At 43.7% G+C, this 16,918-nt stretch overlaps 1 protein-coding gene across 4 annotated transcripts in view; it reads right to left on the bottom strand.

Moving 5' to 3' along the window:
• The window catches only part of PCDH19 (protocadherin 19), a 142,976-nt gene that overhangs the window by 69,478 nt on the left and 56,580 nt on the right, over positions 1–16,918 (bottom strand). For 2 of the 4 annotated variants that reach the window (XM_020802122.3, XM_020802123.3), the window contains exon 3: positions 4,947–4,997. The exons of the other annotated variants lie outside the window; for them this stretch is intronic. In XM_020802122.3, coding sequence (XP_020657781.3) covers positions 4,947–4,997 — 51 coding nt within the window. The remainder of the gene's footprint in view (positions 1–4,946; positions 4,998–16,918) is intronic. 4 annotated transcript variants of the gene reach the window in all.

Genomic DNA, 16,918 nt, shown 5'->3' with positions numbered 1-16,918 from the left:
GAGCTTGGCCTAGCTAAGCCTCCTAATTTAGACCTTCCTCCCAGGTACATCACATTGAGGTGTTGGTAAGGTGCCTGCAAGGTAGGTAGAGCTCCTGGAAAAGAAATTGATAGTACTGTACTTGTACTCCGGAAAATCCAAAAATCCCATTCCTGCCTCTGACAGCATGAGGCCCGAACCAACCATCTATTACACCACTAATAGTACAATGTCTCCAGTAATATCAGTAGAGTCGTGCCCCACTGGACAATTACCCCACTCTACGATGAATCTGCTTTACATTAACGATGTTTTAAATGGTGTTTTTTCACTGTGCGATGATCAGTCCCCTGCTTCGGGAACCGATTTTCACTTTACAACGATCAGCACACAGCTGATCGATGGGTTTCAAAATGGCCGCTGGCTGAAGAAAATGGCCCCCCACTGTTTTCTAGGACAGATTCTTCGCTTTACAGGCACCGAAAATGGCCGCCGTATGGATGATCTTCGCTGCATGAGCAGGTATTCAGCCCATTGGAATGCACTGAACGGTTTTTAATGGTATTTTTTTTTATTTCGTTTGATGACGTTTTCGCTCTACAGCGATTTTGCTGGAACGAATTAACGTCGTCAAGCGAGGCACCACTGTATATGCCACCATCTGAAGCTTCAGCTTTGGGATATAGGAGAACATCTGGAATCGAAGGACGTCTCTTTTGCAGACATCCTCCAGGGAAGCCCAGGTACTGTTACACTCTCTCCAATACTACACAGTGTGTGACCTCACTTCCTTTTTATTCAGTCACTTCCAGTCTTTGTCGTCTAGCACAGGATACAGGTGTCCACACTAAGGGGTGTCCACAAGATTGCGGCCTTCTCAATTTATGCTCTAGCTCTGTAGTTTTTCTCTCTTTTTTTCACCCCTTTCAAAACCCCATTGTTTCTGCTTTTCATATGAACAGGTATGAAATGGAGAACAAAGGAAAGAGAACAGCTTTGGTGTCACAGTCTATTAGGCCGTGGAAATGGTTCCCAAGGGGAAGCAACAGGCATTCAGCCTTGCCTGGCTTGTTCAAAATAGAGCTGGACAAAACACTAAGGAATATCCAGCAAGGAACGCGGTATGTTGGCAAAAGAGATTTGACAGCTGCTCCGGCTCAAAATCGGCAGTTCTTTTAGTAATACGATCTCTTCCAAAGAGAAGGGGAAAAGCAAGAAAGAACTTCCTACAAAACCTACCACACAAATTCTGGCACAAAAGTTGTCCATGGCCTTTTACTTGAATAAGCCCAAATTTCATGCGAAAGGCTGGACTGGAAGAATCCCAAACTGGAATTAAGATTGCCGGAAGAGATATCAACAGCCTCAGATATGCAGATGATACCACTCTGATGGCAGAAAGGGAGGAGGAATTAAAGAACCTCTTAACAGTTTAGGACCTCAATATCTGGCAGAGCGCCTTCTCCCACCCGGTTCTGCCAGAGTCATTCGTTCCAGCCAGGCCGGGAGGCTGAGGGGCCTAACGCCGAGGGAGGTCCAGAAGGAAAGAATGAGGAACAGGGCCTTCTCGGCAGTGGCCCCTCGCCTTTGGAACAACGTGCCAGTGGAGATCTGCCTGGCTCCCTCTCTGGGTGTTTTCAGGAATAAACTTAAAACCTGGCTATTTGGGCAGGCTTTCCCTCCTGCCGTATCTTAATTTCTTACACTTCATCCTGGACCTATAATATATGTTTTTGGTTTTATTGTTTTTACATAGATAGATAGATAGATAGATAGATAGACAGACAGACAGACAGACAGACAGACAGACAGACAGACAGACAGACAGACAGACAGACAGACAGACAGACAGACAGACAGACAGACAGACAGACAGATAGGATGAAAGAGGAGAGCGCAAAAAATGGTCTGAAGCTCAACATAAAAAAAACCGAGATCATAGCCACTGGTCCCATCACCTTCTAGAAAACAGAAGGGGAAGAGATGGAGATAGTGACGATTTTACTTTCCTCGGCTCCATGATCACTGCAGATGGTGAGAGAAGCCATGAAATTAAAAGACACCTGCTTCTTGGGAGGAAAGCGATGACAAACCTAGACAACATCTTAAAAAGCAGGGACATCACCTTGCCAACAAAAGTCCGAATAGTCAAAGCTATGGTTTTTCAGTAGCGATGTGTGGAAGTGAGAGCTGGACCATAAAGAAGGCTGACCGCCAAACAACTGCTGCTTTTGAATTGTGGTGCTGGAGGAGACTCTTGAAAGTCCCCTGGACTGCAAGGAGAACAAACCCCTATCTGTTCTGAAGGAAATCAACCCTGAGTGCTCACTGGAAGGACAGATCCTGAAGCCGAGGTTCCAATACTTTGGCCATCTCATGAGAAGAGAAGACTCCCTGGAAAAGACCCTGATGTTGGGAAAGTGTGAAGGCAAGAGGAGAAGGGGACGAAAGAGGACGAGATGGCTGGACAATGTCACTGAAGCGACCATTATGAATTTGACCCAACTCCGGGAGGCCATGGAGGACAGGAGGGCCTGGCGTGCTCTGGTCCATGGGGTCACAAAGAGTCAGACACAGCTTAATGACTAAACAACAACAACAAGCCCAAACTGGGCTGCAGGTCCTCTGCTGCTAGCTGGTGTTGTGGAGTGTTCACAAACAATTAAACTGCTCAGGGTGAAGGTATCGTCAACAGTGTAACATGGATGAACATTTTCACTTACAAGATGGAAAGGTTTAGACAGGAAGAAAACAGCATAGAAGCCCTAGACATGGCATCAGCAGAGAAGCATCGGCACTGGGCTGGAGGAAAGGTTGGCAATGAATGGGGGAGAAGAGAGGACAAGGGATTAACAGGAGAATAGATCTGAAGAAAAACAAGCACAAAGTCTGGAAAGAAGGAAGCCACTGAGCTTGACACGAGACAGGCAATCACATGGTTGATGGGGCAGGACAGAAGACTGAAATCTTAGGCTGAAAAAAGATTTATTAATGGGAAGGCAGATGACTTTGTTCAGTCCTTAAGTCCCACCTCATAGGCACTAGTCATTTTGCTCAGATTCCATGTACCAATTACACACATACGGACTTTTTGAAGTCCATGGCATCCACTGTGGAATTTCAAGCCTATTTTTTCAGTCATTATGACTAGAAATATGATGATTTTTTTAAGGAGATGTTCCTGCAGAATTCTGTGCTAGATGTTGAGTATAGTGGAATCCATGCAGTGAAAAGCACTCCAAGTTATAACTCTTATGAATATCCATGCCACATACTCTTGACATGGCGAAGGACCTCCTGTCTGAAGGGTTCACCCGGTCATTTCACATCACATCCCACTGCCCCTCCCCGCCATTAAACAGACACACAATCTTTGGGCTTGCAGAAGTCTTATGTTACCGAGCATGCCTTTGGTCACCAACTTTTATTCTATTGGGCTCCTCCAACCCCATTTATATCTTATCTAAGAACCACTACAGGTTTCCAAAAGAAATACGTAGAAGGACTCCATCAAAGGATAGGATTGTGTGAGTTCTCAGCTCTACACTTGTAGGGATGCAGTCCGCCAGCTGCCCCCACCCAAAAAGACTCAGGCTTTGGTTAAGCAGGAAACAGAACACTTTCTTTGCAAGGCTGCAACACACTGATAATATTCAGTACTTTTGGTACTCTTGTGTCTTCTTTAACCTTTCCCTGAACACTGTCTCAATATGCTCCCTTCACAATACTACCCGTAACTCCACATTTTCTCTCCCTTCCCCGCATTCAACCTCTTTGGCTGATTCTAATAGCCACTCCCCTTTCTCCCCTCCCACAGCGTTCCAAAGACTGTGATAGGCTGAGCCCAAAAGAGGGTGAATACCAGCGCTGTCCATCACACTTTATTTCAATGTTATCTCCAGTTTTGAGGGGAAAGGTCTCAACAGGTTTGATTGAACTGCCTGAGAACAACTCAGAAGTATATTGTGCCTTCTAGAGAAATGGTTCCCAACCTTGGGCCCCCAGATGTTCCCGGACTGCAACTCCCAGAAATCCTGGCCAGCAGTGGTGAAGACTTCTGGGAGTTGTAGTCTAAGAACATCTGGAGACACAAGGTTGGGAACCATTGCTCTTAGAGAGTCTGATTGGTCACTTCAAGGCCCACATTAAAAAAAGGGGAGGGTGGGAAGTTGGGAAGTCAAGAGTGGTACATGAAGCCCATTGCTTGATACCAACACACATCCTCACGGCTCTCCTTTCCACCCAAACCACTTTTCTCTCTTTCCCTATGGCAATTATAAACAAAGCAAAAAGAACAATCTGTCAAGCCTATGCATCTTTAATGGTGTGATGCATCAGGGAAGAGGGCTGTGTGTCTCTCACTAGCATAATCACAGAGGCAGGACATGCAAGACTGGAACCGCACAAGCTTATGGCGGTAGAGAGGCTCTGCTCTGGTTCCAAGATAATCAAGCTTAAAGCTGTGCTGGCTAGCCGTGACCTTTTTCAAAAATACAAACACAATATCTAATTTAAGAAAAACAGGAGCCTCCCAGGGAGAAACACGTTATCTGGAGAAAACTTGGGGGGGGGGAGATGGCTTCACCAACACCGTGACTCGGTTATTGCTTTCACTTTGTAATTACTGCTGTACAGCCGGGCTGTAGATTTAGTGCATAAAAAACAGCCTCTCCAATTGCGTCCTCTTCATTCGCAAAAGATGGCTTTGAATATCAAAGCACCCGGGGTCTCAGCAGGAAAACACAGGCACACTTTTTGTCAAATTACATGGCCTCCGATTTCTGACACAGGGTTGTCGGGAGGACAGCCACTCTGACGTGGAGGATGCTGTTGCTTCAGCTCTCTTAAGGAGGGAGAGGGAGAGGGAGAGGGGAAGAGAGAGGGAGGGATGATCTACCTGGTGGCAAGCATGGGATTCCAAACCTGAGCTTTGCAGGGGAAAAGCAGCAGGGGGAAGGGACGCTTACCTTGCCTCTCTCCTGCTGCTTTCCGTGTGCAATGCCCTCTCGGCTGCTTTCCTGCATGTTTTGAGATGCCGTTGTCAGTCATGTGTGGAAAGGGTTGCCAGTCAAGATAGGAAAAGAGGGGAAAGAAGGTGTTACAGAAGAAAAAGAATCAGAAGGGAATGGATGAAAAATGCATTCATTTATGGAACTGGATGCCACAAGGAGTGGAGGTAAACATCTGTAAAACAGGTGGTTACATGAAAACTCTGCAAGCATTGAAAAAGGAATATGCTCAGGCTTGCTGAACACAACGAAGAATGTGGCCAAGGGGTGTGTTGACATATGCCATCTACGTCCCCTGTGTTTGACAAATGTAAGAAGCTGCCAGAGCTTGGAATTTTAGAAGGAACCCGCTGCCAGACTCATTACGTCTTAGAAACAAAGTTCCCGTTATCATTCATCTGATCGCAGAAGTAAATCATTGTATTCCACATTATTAATGTGTTCCATTGTCACTGCCTGCTCAGAAAAGAAAAAACACAAAGAAATACTCTCTGGTTCCCCCTAGTGGCCTATTATGATACTGTGCTTCAGAAATAGTTATATAAAATACATATTTCTCTCTCAAATAGGATTGAAAAGAAAATTGTTCTAAAACTGGAAAAATCCTTTCAAAATGATTCTAAAAATGCCCTTAAAAGTAATTTTTAAAAATAAAAGCTTGTTACACACGGTAAATATTTGTAATGTTTTGTATTAGACCAAAGTAACTTAAGCATCACTTATACCAAAAAAGTAACTTTGTGCTCACTAGCTATATTACTCATTACCAAAAAGTATGTTACTTGCAATTTGCCTGGGAGCTACATTCATCACAGACAGCAATATAATGCCAATTTCAAGCTTCTTCTTTCATTGCACCAAAAAAGTACTGTAAGTAGCTGCAGGGAATCGCACTTTTACCAAGAACAGCACCATTCTAGAGCAGATACAGAGGAGTACAGCTAAGACGTAAGGACTCTAGAAATCAAGCCCCACGATGAAGAGATGAAAAGTGGCCCTATTTGGCACAGAGAAAAGACAACTAAAGGCAGGCATGCCAGCTGCCTTCAAATAGCTCTTCAAGGCTCTCATCCAAAAGATGGGAGTGGCTTGTTCTCCCCATTGCAGAATTTGGAAACAACTCTGATTCAGAAAGAGACACTGCAGTCTCAAAATGTAAGAAAATAAATCCTTTATTTCAATTTAAAATTGCCCACGCATTTCAGCCTGATTTTATGGCCTCCATCAGAGGCATCAATTTTGGTCTATGTTAGATCTCTTTTCCTTTATTTGCACTGTATACATAGCTCCAACGGAACTAATATAGACCAAAAATCAACCCTCATAGGCCTGTGTTTTGCATCAACACATATGAATGCAGGATGCAGCAATGTAGAGAGGTTTTAAAAAACCCGGAAACAACTAGAAAATTGCTTTTGAAACAGCAACTCAGTTACAATTACAGTTCTAAAGCCTCCAAAGTAGTCAGCTATCACTGCTCACAACTCATGGATCCACTAAGGGAAGTGAAACTAAGTGGAGGTGAGAGACCCTCTCCTTCCTCGGTCTCTTTGCTACTACTGTAGTTGCAAGTTTTTTTAAAGTAACGTTTAACTTTCTCATTATTCAAAAACAGCTAAAAGAAGTTTTAAAAAGAAAACTTCAGGATGCTAGAAGTCATTCGCTTGTGGTACAAAGCAGCCTTTCATTGTGAGGCCACACATCCCATGTAACTGTTGATGTAACTGAAATGCAATGACATTTACAGAACACAAAAAAGCAAAGGTTTTCCCTTCTTAAACACAATCACGACATAATTATGTCTTAGTCACTGCAATATGAAACAAAGTTTGAAGAAGTTATTTTTCTGGATGCCAACGTCCAGAATTCATGAACCAGCATCGTCCTAAAATAGCTCTGTTTGGGGGGGGGGGAAGCCGATTGCTTTTATTTTAATCAATTACGGTGTGAGGGGAAAAGTCTCAGTAAACAAGCTGTGAGAGGAGATGAGCTGTGGAGGCGAGGAAGAATAGCACCAAATTTTAATGCCCTGGCTGGTTTTACTGGAGGTTATGGGCTGGTCTCGTGCTGTTGGACAGTTGGCTGATCCCCATCCAATTGGATGCATCCCCATCTCCTAATGCCAGCTGCTGATGCCCAACTCATTCGGTTCCCACCTGCACAAAACTGCCTGGAGGGCCAACTCTGCAAGCACATGCAGGGAGGGAGGCACAAGCCACACACACACACTCAGGTCTATCTGTCCCAGGGGGGAAAGGGATGTGAAACGGACAGGGAAGAGTTCCAGCACAACTCTCTGTATGTGCCTGGAGTTGAAGGATGAGCAGATGGAGATCTTCCAGCTAGACAAGAGGAAAATGCACCATGCCCAGCAAAGGCTATAAATAAAGGCTACACATCTTGAGAGGTGGGAAAAGCAGGAATTAACAAGATCAGGCAATGTTTACGTGCCCGGAAGCAAATGGCATTGTGTATTTCAGCAAGGATCAATGCAGGGCAGGCAACTCCAGATTTATTTCCTTGCTATTTGTATATCACACCTTTCCTCCAATGAGCTCAAGGCAGTGTATATGGCTCTTCTCCTCTCTACTTTATCCTCACATCAGCCCCATGGAGTAGGTCAAGGAGAAAGAAGGTGACTGACCCAAGGACACCCAGTGAGTTTCAAGGCTACGTGGGGCCTTGAAACCAGATCTCACAAGACCTACATCAACACATTGATCACTATGACACTGTCCTACAAAAGAAAATGCAAAAACATATGTTGGTGGACTCCAATTCCCAGTAACCCGCAGACAGCATCACCACTGGCTAGGGATGATGGGAGCTGGAGACCGGTATTTTGAGCATCTATATATAGTTCCTATCAGCTTTCACCAATACAGGCAATGGTGAAGTGATGGTGGGGGCAACTGCGGTTGAACGACGCGTGGAAGAGCCACTAGTTGCCCCACACAAGCACCCACTGACCAGCGGGAAGGATATTGACTTTGTTCTACACTGTGCAAACACTTAAGTAAATTAGAAAAGGAAGATAGCAAAAAAAAAAAAAATCAGGAATCACAGAATTACAAAAGAAACCCTGCCAGTTTTGGTAATGGAAATGTGCAGTTATAGCTATGTGAAGAAAAATGTTACCTTTTCCCTCTAAACCCTTCAATTAAAATCTATCAAGTCAAATAAATGTTTTATCAACTTCACATGGATTTATTGCTCCATGTATTTAATCAGAGGCCATTCTTCTCTCATTAAAAGCCATCCTTTCCCCTCCTTTTGCTGTATTTTACCCTGGTTTCTTTGTTAATTGAATCCCTTTGATAAGACTCCCATAATTTTTCATTCAAATCATCCACAACAACAAGGTATCTACATTTGTGCAATTATAGCAGTTTGGTGGCACATGAACTGAAGCTGTGGCTTCATCCTGTGGAATTCAGGGACATGACATTTGGTGGCATTCTCTAGCGCATTCTCTAGAACAGAGAATGTTCATTCCCTCACCAAATGACATATCCAGGATTTGGAAGGAGAGAGCCGCCTCAGTTGAAGTGAGATCAAATTGCTACAGCTCTGTAGTGTAGAGCTGTGTTAAGTGTCTGGATCCTCTTTCAGTACAGGAAGCTGTCTAAGCTTTGTTCCCCTCAAAAAAGGTCAGTGCTTAATGTGGTTCCAGCTGCTGTGAGGATCACGAGGTCATGCGTGGGGTTCTAGGTCTCTGAGAATTGCTGGAACGCCAGGCAGGAAAACAAAGCACGAGGTCAGTGGTGCTGGAAGAGGAGACAGATTGCTTGATTTCCCCACACCGTGTGTGCTGCTTTCAAAATGTGTAAACGCTTGCCTACCCATTGCCAGTGGATACTATCATCAACGTATAGCCTATGACATCACAAGGGCTCACCCTCCTTTCTCATCTTGTCCCCCTCACATGTCGGAGAATGGGAAGCTCCTGGCCTAGTAACCTTAGCCATGTGAGTGCTAGACTCCTGCTATTTCCTTACACACTCACCCATCTAATTATCCTCCCCGAGTGAATCAGGCATTCTTTCAAACGGAAACGGCTCTGCTTCTGACCTGCTGCAGGAGAAGATATTATATAACCCGTCAAATGTACAGTATGTTGACATCCCATGGGAGAATCTCAAATCTCTCAGAGGATCTGCATCTCGGATCAAGGTTTCTCTGCCCTGGGGCGGCAAAGGAAAATGCTGCATTGGCTGGATTGTTTTTTTTTTTAACTGTCTTTAAGTACCCGTGTGTGAACAGAATGGGCTGTGTTGAAAAATAAAATATGGAAATTCAAAAGGGGCTATTTTAATTCTATTGGATTCTTCTGTTATCCAGTTGTCTTGGGAGGGGGAAGTGTACACCACGGGACACTGATTTCATGAAGACAGTGGATGAAATGTAATATAGAGTTAAACTTATTTTAGGGAAGGTTGTTCAGCACCTTGGATAGTTCCTATAAAGTCTCTGGACTAAAAACTTATTTCCAGTATTAAGTGAAGTTATTAGAGGAACAGTTCTTGTTCACTTTCTGTTTGTGACAAGAAATGGTGCAAAAGGTGCCTCTCTTAGTGTCAACATGCTTAAGGAGGACAGAGTATCATTAAGTACCTCTTTGAGCTTTTCCGATAACATATTCCTGCCAAATTTATACATATAAACCTTTTCTCCTTTTTTGAGTGATCAGGACCCAAGTTCCAAATAAAAGTTCTATGTACATACAGGCAGAGCTTGGAGACAACATGTTGATGTAACATATTGAAATCATGATTTTTGCATTAGGAAGACAAGCAAACTGAATCTAAAGAATAACATTTTAAAGTAGAATGTTTAATGTTTTGCACTTATTCTCTTAAAACCAAACGTGTTCTTCATGTGTAACACAAAAGCAACAGTTTTAATATTAATGTGTTTAATCTAACATGTGATTTCCAATCTCTGTGTCCAGGTGTAACTGTGTAGTGTTCATTCTGATGTTCCACCTAAGTTTGTGGGAGGCGAACGCCTGAAGGTCAGAGCAAGGTCAGCTCCTGCAATCTTCATTATACACTGATTGAGAACGCGAAGGGGAAAAATGCATCAAATCTTTTCTCTGCTCCACTCTCTGCATCTCTCCTTCTCATCTCCTTCTCAGATCATCTCTAGCCTACAGGCATACAGGTTTAGCGGTTACTCCGTCTCTCTTGGGAAGCCTGAGGATTGTAATTTGGAAGGAGGAGAAATGAGGATCTATAACACAGGCTACTTTTTGCTCACACCAAACGACAACCCCCAGGATACTTCAGGACAAAGTCATGATGCTGATGAACCACCAAATCAGTATAAATGAGCCATAAAGACAAGTACTCACTCATCTTCCTTCCCTCTTCCCATTCTCCATCTTTCTAAAACATCTCTTTAAGGCACCTGTTTTGGTAGTTCATACGCAACCAACAAATGGATCCTGTCTACTAGTTAAAGCACAATGCAAGGGTCCCACCTCCTTGTCAATCAGCCACTGGGGATCACATCCTGGCAATGGGTAGGTCCAAAACCAGCAGCGGGTGACTTCACATATTTTCTCTTTCATTCTGCTTCCTATTCGCAGTTATAGAAGTGGTAGCCATGTTAGTCCGTGCAAGACATTTTTAGACATATTACTCTATCTTTATTTATTATTTTTAACCCATTGCTGCTTTCTGGAGAGAAAACAATGGTGTTAATTAAGCAAGCCAGCAAGCAAAATAAGTTTATTGCGTGGCACAGAGGCCACTGTAACATACCTCGAATAAAACAATATAAACAATATAATATAGTCCATTAGGATATAGTACAATAAAATATTGAAAGCCATTTAGGATCAGGTTGATTTCTGCTACAGCACAAAATCTTAACATCTAAGGAGAGGACAAGGACGGATGGAAATTAAGAACAAAAGGGTCTGTTCGCCATCTGCAAAATCTCTTCCAGAATCATGGATGTGTCCACGAAAGCTCACATTAAAAAACAGAAAAGTTAGTCTTTAAGGTGTTTTTTTTTTTTAAACTTTTTCCTTTTCCTTTGTTTTCACCTATAATTCTGCTTCCTGATTCTCTGTGGCTTTTCCCCCTTTCTCACCATGCAATGGGATTGTGAGGAAATGGCTGCCAGGCATCTGAACAGATCATTTAGGGGGAAAGGGGGGTTCAAAATTAGGTTAAGGGCCAGGTCTCACTCTTGGGGCAAAGGTGGTCAAGGAACAGAGAAGGTGTTAGTGGTCGCAAGAGAGATCGCTAAAGAAGGCAACTCTGGAAACTTTTAGATAGGCTCCAATCAAAGTCTGTTGCCTCATTTTTGCCTAGTTGGAAACAAAAATGAAATTATGCCAGCAAAGAAAACAGGGTAACAATTGGACTGTGATACTTTGATACATAACCTCTCTCTCGCTCGCTCTTTCTGTGTGTATTTGAAACCGAAGCTCAAAAAGCAAATTGCTCTTACGAAAGGTCAGAAATTGCACGTACATGTGCGTGCGCATGCACTCACGCACACACAGAGGGAAACATGGGGATTTTTGATTTTTTTACAGACAGACATTTTAACAGCAGTTCCATCAACGAAAAAGCCTCAAGCCCCCATCCGGCTTACTAATATATAATTTCTCAAAGTGCTCTTAGCTGTTGTCTTAGCAACACAAAACACAAATATATCAACAGAAACCTTCTGAAACAGGCATCCTGCAGAGACATTTTAGACATATTAATCTCTCTTTATTTATTTATTATTTTTAACCCATTGCTGCTTTATGAGGAGACAGCAATGGTGTTCAATAAGAACAAAAGGGCTCACAAATATCTACAAAGTCTCTTCCAGAGTTGTATGCTGCTGGATGCCCACTTGATAATTCAGTGACTAAAGAGTGACTAAGGACCAACAAAAAAGTATTTAAGAGTTCCATGTTCTTATTGAAAGAAGTTATGTTGGCATGTTGTGTGTTTTTAAATTATTAAAGAAAGGAGGAAACTTTCCTTTAATCAAATCACAGATTTTTTTAAAAGGTTTGGCTAAATTTTAATATTTTTTAATGTCATGTGTATTACATGCTGTCAGGTTGGAACTGGAGACTCGAATAGAGTTTTCAAGATAAGTTAAATATTTAAGGAGTGGCTTTATCAGTGCCACACACACATCAGTGACTTTCCACGGCTGAGCAGAAACTCAAACTCAGATCTCCTGGGTCGTAGTCCATCACTCTATCCACTACACCACACCGGGCACCAACATTTTTAATACTAACACATTGAAACTGAGGATTCTGTACACTAGGCCCAATCAGGCTAGATTCCAGATTTGGGAAGCCCTTGACAAGACTCTTAAGAGGGTTCTCCCATCTCAGAACTAGAAAAGAGTATACAGTTTTGCTGCCTGACGCAGAGATTCGAGCAGTTGTCCGGTGATGTCCCTGGGCTGAGGAAAAAAAGTTAGAATGTCTCTTTAAAAATAAAGTTCCTAGATCTCAAGCAATGGGGTGAACAGCCTTGAGCACGGGCAGGCAGTAACTGTGGAAATCTAAACAGTTTGGAAAGAAGATTTGCTGTGTTCCGTAAGAACGGCTTCACTGACAGATGGCAGCTGTGTGGCCAACCCTCTGACTAGCCAAGGACAGCCTGGCAAGGGGACAGTAGAGAGACAGAAAGGAGAGGCGGCAGAAGGAAAGGAGGAGGACGGGTAGCCCCACCTGGCTCTCAAGATTAGGAATGCTCCACAAACCCTGATTCGGAGTCGAAGGGGGAAACTCACCACAGACGTTACCAGCCATGGCCCAGCTGGAGATACATGCATGGGATGGCAAATACTCTTCCCGGAAGAGATGACTATAACTGTTCCCTCTGATTTACAGAGAACTGAGATACAAATCCGAGACCAACCCACACGAATGTCCGGACAGCAAAAACAGCTTGGGCGCGGCCTAATCTCTTTGCCTAACGTGCACTTCGCAATTACACAGGGTAGCAACGTCAACCTCCCTCTCCAGATTGTTGTAAGAATGGCAGAAATGATATATGCCAGGTGCAAAACGTATTTTAACGCTACCTAAGGCTAATCAAAAGATGGATCCGTTAAAGCATGTGTTGGCCATATGTGCTCATATGGAGCGCACCAGCCTATCCTCACTCCATCTTTGTTTTCAACACTTGAAAGTGACACCCCCCAGAGCGGGAGGCTCTCATATATGTGTAGACTCTGCATACGAGCCACTTCCCTTTGTTTTGTGTCCAGCTGTGGTGGGGAATCTTATATACAGTGGTGCCTTGCTTGACAAAATTAATTCGTTCCAGCAAAATTGCTGTAGAGCGAAAACGTCGTCAAACAAAATTTAAAAACCCATTGAAACGCATTGAAAACTGTTCAATGTGTTCCAATGGGCTGAATACCTGCTCGTCCAGCGAAGATCCTCCATACGGCGGCCATTTTCGGTGCCTGTATAGCGAGGAATCTGTCCTAGAAAACAGCGGGGGGGCATTTTGAAACCCGGCGGCCATTTTGAAACCCGACGATCAGCTGTTTGCTGATCACCGTAAAGCAAAAAATCGGTTCCTGAAACAGGGAACCGATCAAAGCGAAGCGAAAAAACCAATCTAAACATACTTTTGCAAACGCAAAAACTTCAACGTTAAGCGGATTCATCGTTAAATGGGGCAATCGTCCAGCGGGGCACGTCTGTATACGGAAGACCCCCTCTATCCAAACTGCCGTTATCATCTAGGGGAAATAACAGAGGATGAGCAGAGCTAATGCACTTTGCTCATCACATGAGAAGACCGCAAGCTTTGAAAACAGATGGATGTACAGAGAGACAGACAGACAGAAATGCTAATTGCTGATGCTCAAATTCCCAGATGCGGTCGTAACACACATATTGGTGCTAAGCCAGTTAGTCAAGATGCCAGCTGTACAAACTGCTGGATAGCTCAGTGGTCTAGGACTCAGTGGTCCCCAACCTTGGGCCTCCAGATGTTCTTGGACTACAACTCCCAGAAGCCTTCACCACCACCTCTGCTGGCCAGGATTTCTGGGAAATGAAGTCCAGAACATCTGGAGGCCCAAGGTTGGGGACCACTAGTCTAGGGTTGCTTGCTGCAGAGCCAGAGGTTGGGATCCTATTTCCCCACTGTGCTTTCTTGACAGAGGCTGGACTCAATGATCCATAGGGTCCCTTCCAGCTCTGTAGATCAAAGATTATTATTCAATGAGTGGAGTACATGCTGAGTTTTAAAGCTACACCACAATGAAATAAATAAATAAATAGTTGCACACTTTATGGGGCAACTAACAAATCATTGCATCTCCAGAACTGTGAGCCAAACCCGACACACACAGAGAAATACATGGATTGTGGCTGACATACAGCCATTGACTTCATAGAAACCCAGCTGAAGTGTGCCTTCATCCCACATCTCCCCCAGCCCTTCATTGTTCAGCCGCTATTTTTATTGCACCCATAGTCTGCTTCATGTCTTTGAAGCACAGTTTATGAGTACAATTTATCTCCCGTCATATAAAAATGTTGAGCATTTTCTGAGAATTAATCAGAAAAAGAAAAATGAGTTGTGGGCCACGCCATTCACTGTTGGTAGCTTTACCAATAACAACGATCTCTTTGTACCTTTTTTTACCTTCGACTGAGCTGAACCGTATTACTCAAAATTTCAGAGTCAAATCTGAGAATACAAGGAGATCCCTTCTGTATCAGGCGAGGGAAATCCTTGGGATGTCACAGAGGCATGGCAGGCAAGGACTGGAATGGGAAAGTATCTGAGAGCCAAAGCATAAAAAAGATACACAACTACCTGCTTCAAATGGAACAATAGCCCCAAGATCACAGACACAGACACACACACACACACACACAAACTGGTTCTTTCGCCAATCCTCTGCCTTGCTCCTGGCTTTCTAGTGTGCAGCCACAACACACATATAAAAATATTTGTGCTGAGCCAGTTACTAAAGGTACCAGCTGCAAATGGGTCAGCACAGTTGAACCTGCAACTTTTTGTCTGCCAGTGGGTGGAAATGCGTGTGCAAGTTTTAAAGCTATTATCAAGATGAAAATCAGACTTAGTCCTCATCAAGCAATGCTCACCCTGAGATTGGGATCCCTACTGCAGACAAAGAGGAGCACAACAGTTATCCGGGACGTAGTCAGCACCCTAAAAACCAGTGAGCTGATCCAGACAAGCCATGAAAGTTACCCTTAAGCAGTCAGCTCAGTCACTAGTCCCTAAATCTAACCTCCAACGTCAACGTACATGTATTTGGAAAAGCCAACTGCAGCAAGGTTCTCAGACGTGGCTACTCGGCTGTTTGTGGATTTGAATCCTCCATGCCAGCTCAAGGTTTGAGGAGATCTTCAATGAAGTATCCTCCATGGGTGGTCCTCCATATTGGGGAGACACACACACACACCCCGGCTGAGCACTTGTCTGATAGTGCAGCACTGCTGGATAGTTCTGTGGTTTAGGAATCCGGCTACAGAGCCAGAGACTGGGGGTTTGATTCCTCACGGTGCCTCCCTGACAAGAGCTGGACTCAATGGTCAATAGGGTCCCACCCAACTGTGTAAGTTCTAAGACTATTATTATTATTCTGGAAGTTCGCTTGTTATCCCACAGCTTGAAAGTTACATTTTCTGCTACGTCGGAGCAATGTTAGGTTGGGAGCTCTGCACATTTTAAAATGAGCTTTTGCAGCCACCCTTTATGCGGCAAGCTGAAAGTTTCCACCAGAGGGGTGGAGCTCACGCCATGGCCCAGAAAATGTCAAATGTTGTTACAGACCAGGTAGATAATTCGCACTTCACCCCTGCCACCGTTCAAGTGGGAGTTTAAGGCATAAACTCATGAAGGGCGCAAAGCACGGCAGGATTCGGCCTGCCCAATCAGTTGGCAAGCATCACCAACTGAAGAGTTGATGAGGAGCACAAGATGATTAAGTCCTGGTTCTAAAAAATTTCTAATCACACCGCCACCATTTATTTATTTATGATTTACCGTGTTTCCCTGAAAATAAGACAGGGTCTTATATTAATTTTTGCTGCAAAAAACACATTAGGGCTTATTTTCAGGGGATGTTTTATGTTACAGTCATGTCATCTTCTGGTTGCTGCACAAGGGTGGAGGGCAGGGTTTCACTTAACTGGGGCTTATTTTTGGGGTAGGGCTTATATATCCTGAAAAATCATACTAGGGCCTATTTTCAAGTTAGGTGTTATTTTCGGGGAAACAGGGTTTTCATTTCAAGTACTTATAGCCCGCTTTTCTCCTTGAGAGGACCCAAAATATTAAAACAATATTAGAAGCTAAAGAACAACACATCGTTACTATATCTAAAAATAACTAAACAGACATGATTTTAAAAACTAATGGGTAAAAACAATTTATAACTGTTCTAAAAATGTATTTTTTAAAAAGCACATTGCGTACAGGATTTCCTTCAGGAATTATCAACGTACTGCTTACTATGTAACCCAGGAAACTTCTTTCCTGCAAATAGCTGCAAGCCAGTCTGTGAGAATGAAAGATCCCGCTTTACCCTCCCACACCGCAACCTTTTGTCCGCATGTGCCTCAAGAAGAAAGCTCGCAAGGCGCTCTTTATTACCAAACAAACAATACAGGCCTTTCCCCGGCGCCGAATCCCAGGTCTGCCTCCCTTGCATTAGTGCAAATCCCCCAGAAAACGAAGCAGCAAAAAAAAAAAAAAAAACATTTTCATCTCGGCACTGCCTGGATCGAGATGCATGTATTCATCACAAAACAGGTGTTCTGCGCTTACGTCAGGCCTGCAGGCATACTTGGAGACGGTACGGGGGGAAAGAGTCAAACCGTTCAGCAAAAGCACGCAGGGCCTTCCCAGCGGGAAAAAGCCAAGCAGGTAATATCATTTCACTCACTTCCTCTTCTCTCTCTC

The sequence above is a fragment of the Pogona vitticeps genome, chromosome 11 (assembly GCF_051106095.1).
Source record: "Pogona vitticeps strain Pit_001003342236 chromosome 11, PviZW2.1, whole genome shotgun sequence".
NCBI lineage: Eukaryota > Metazoa > Chordata > Lepidosauria > Squamata > Agamidae > Pogona > Pogona vitticeps.
The sequence above is the reverse complement of the archived record's forward strand: the minus strand, read 5'-3'. Positions and strand labels throughout refer to the sequence as shown.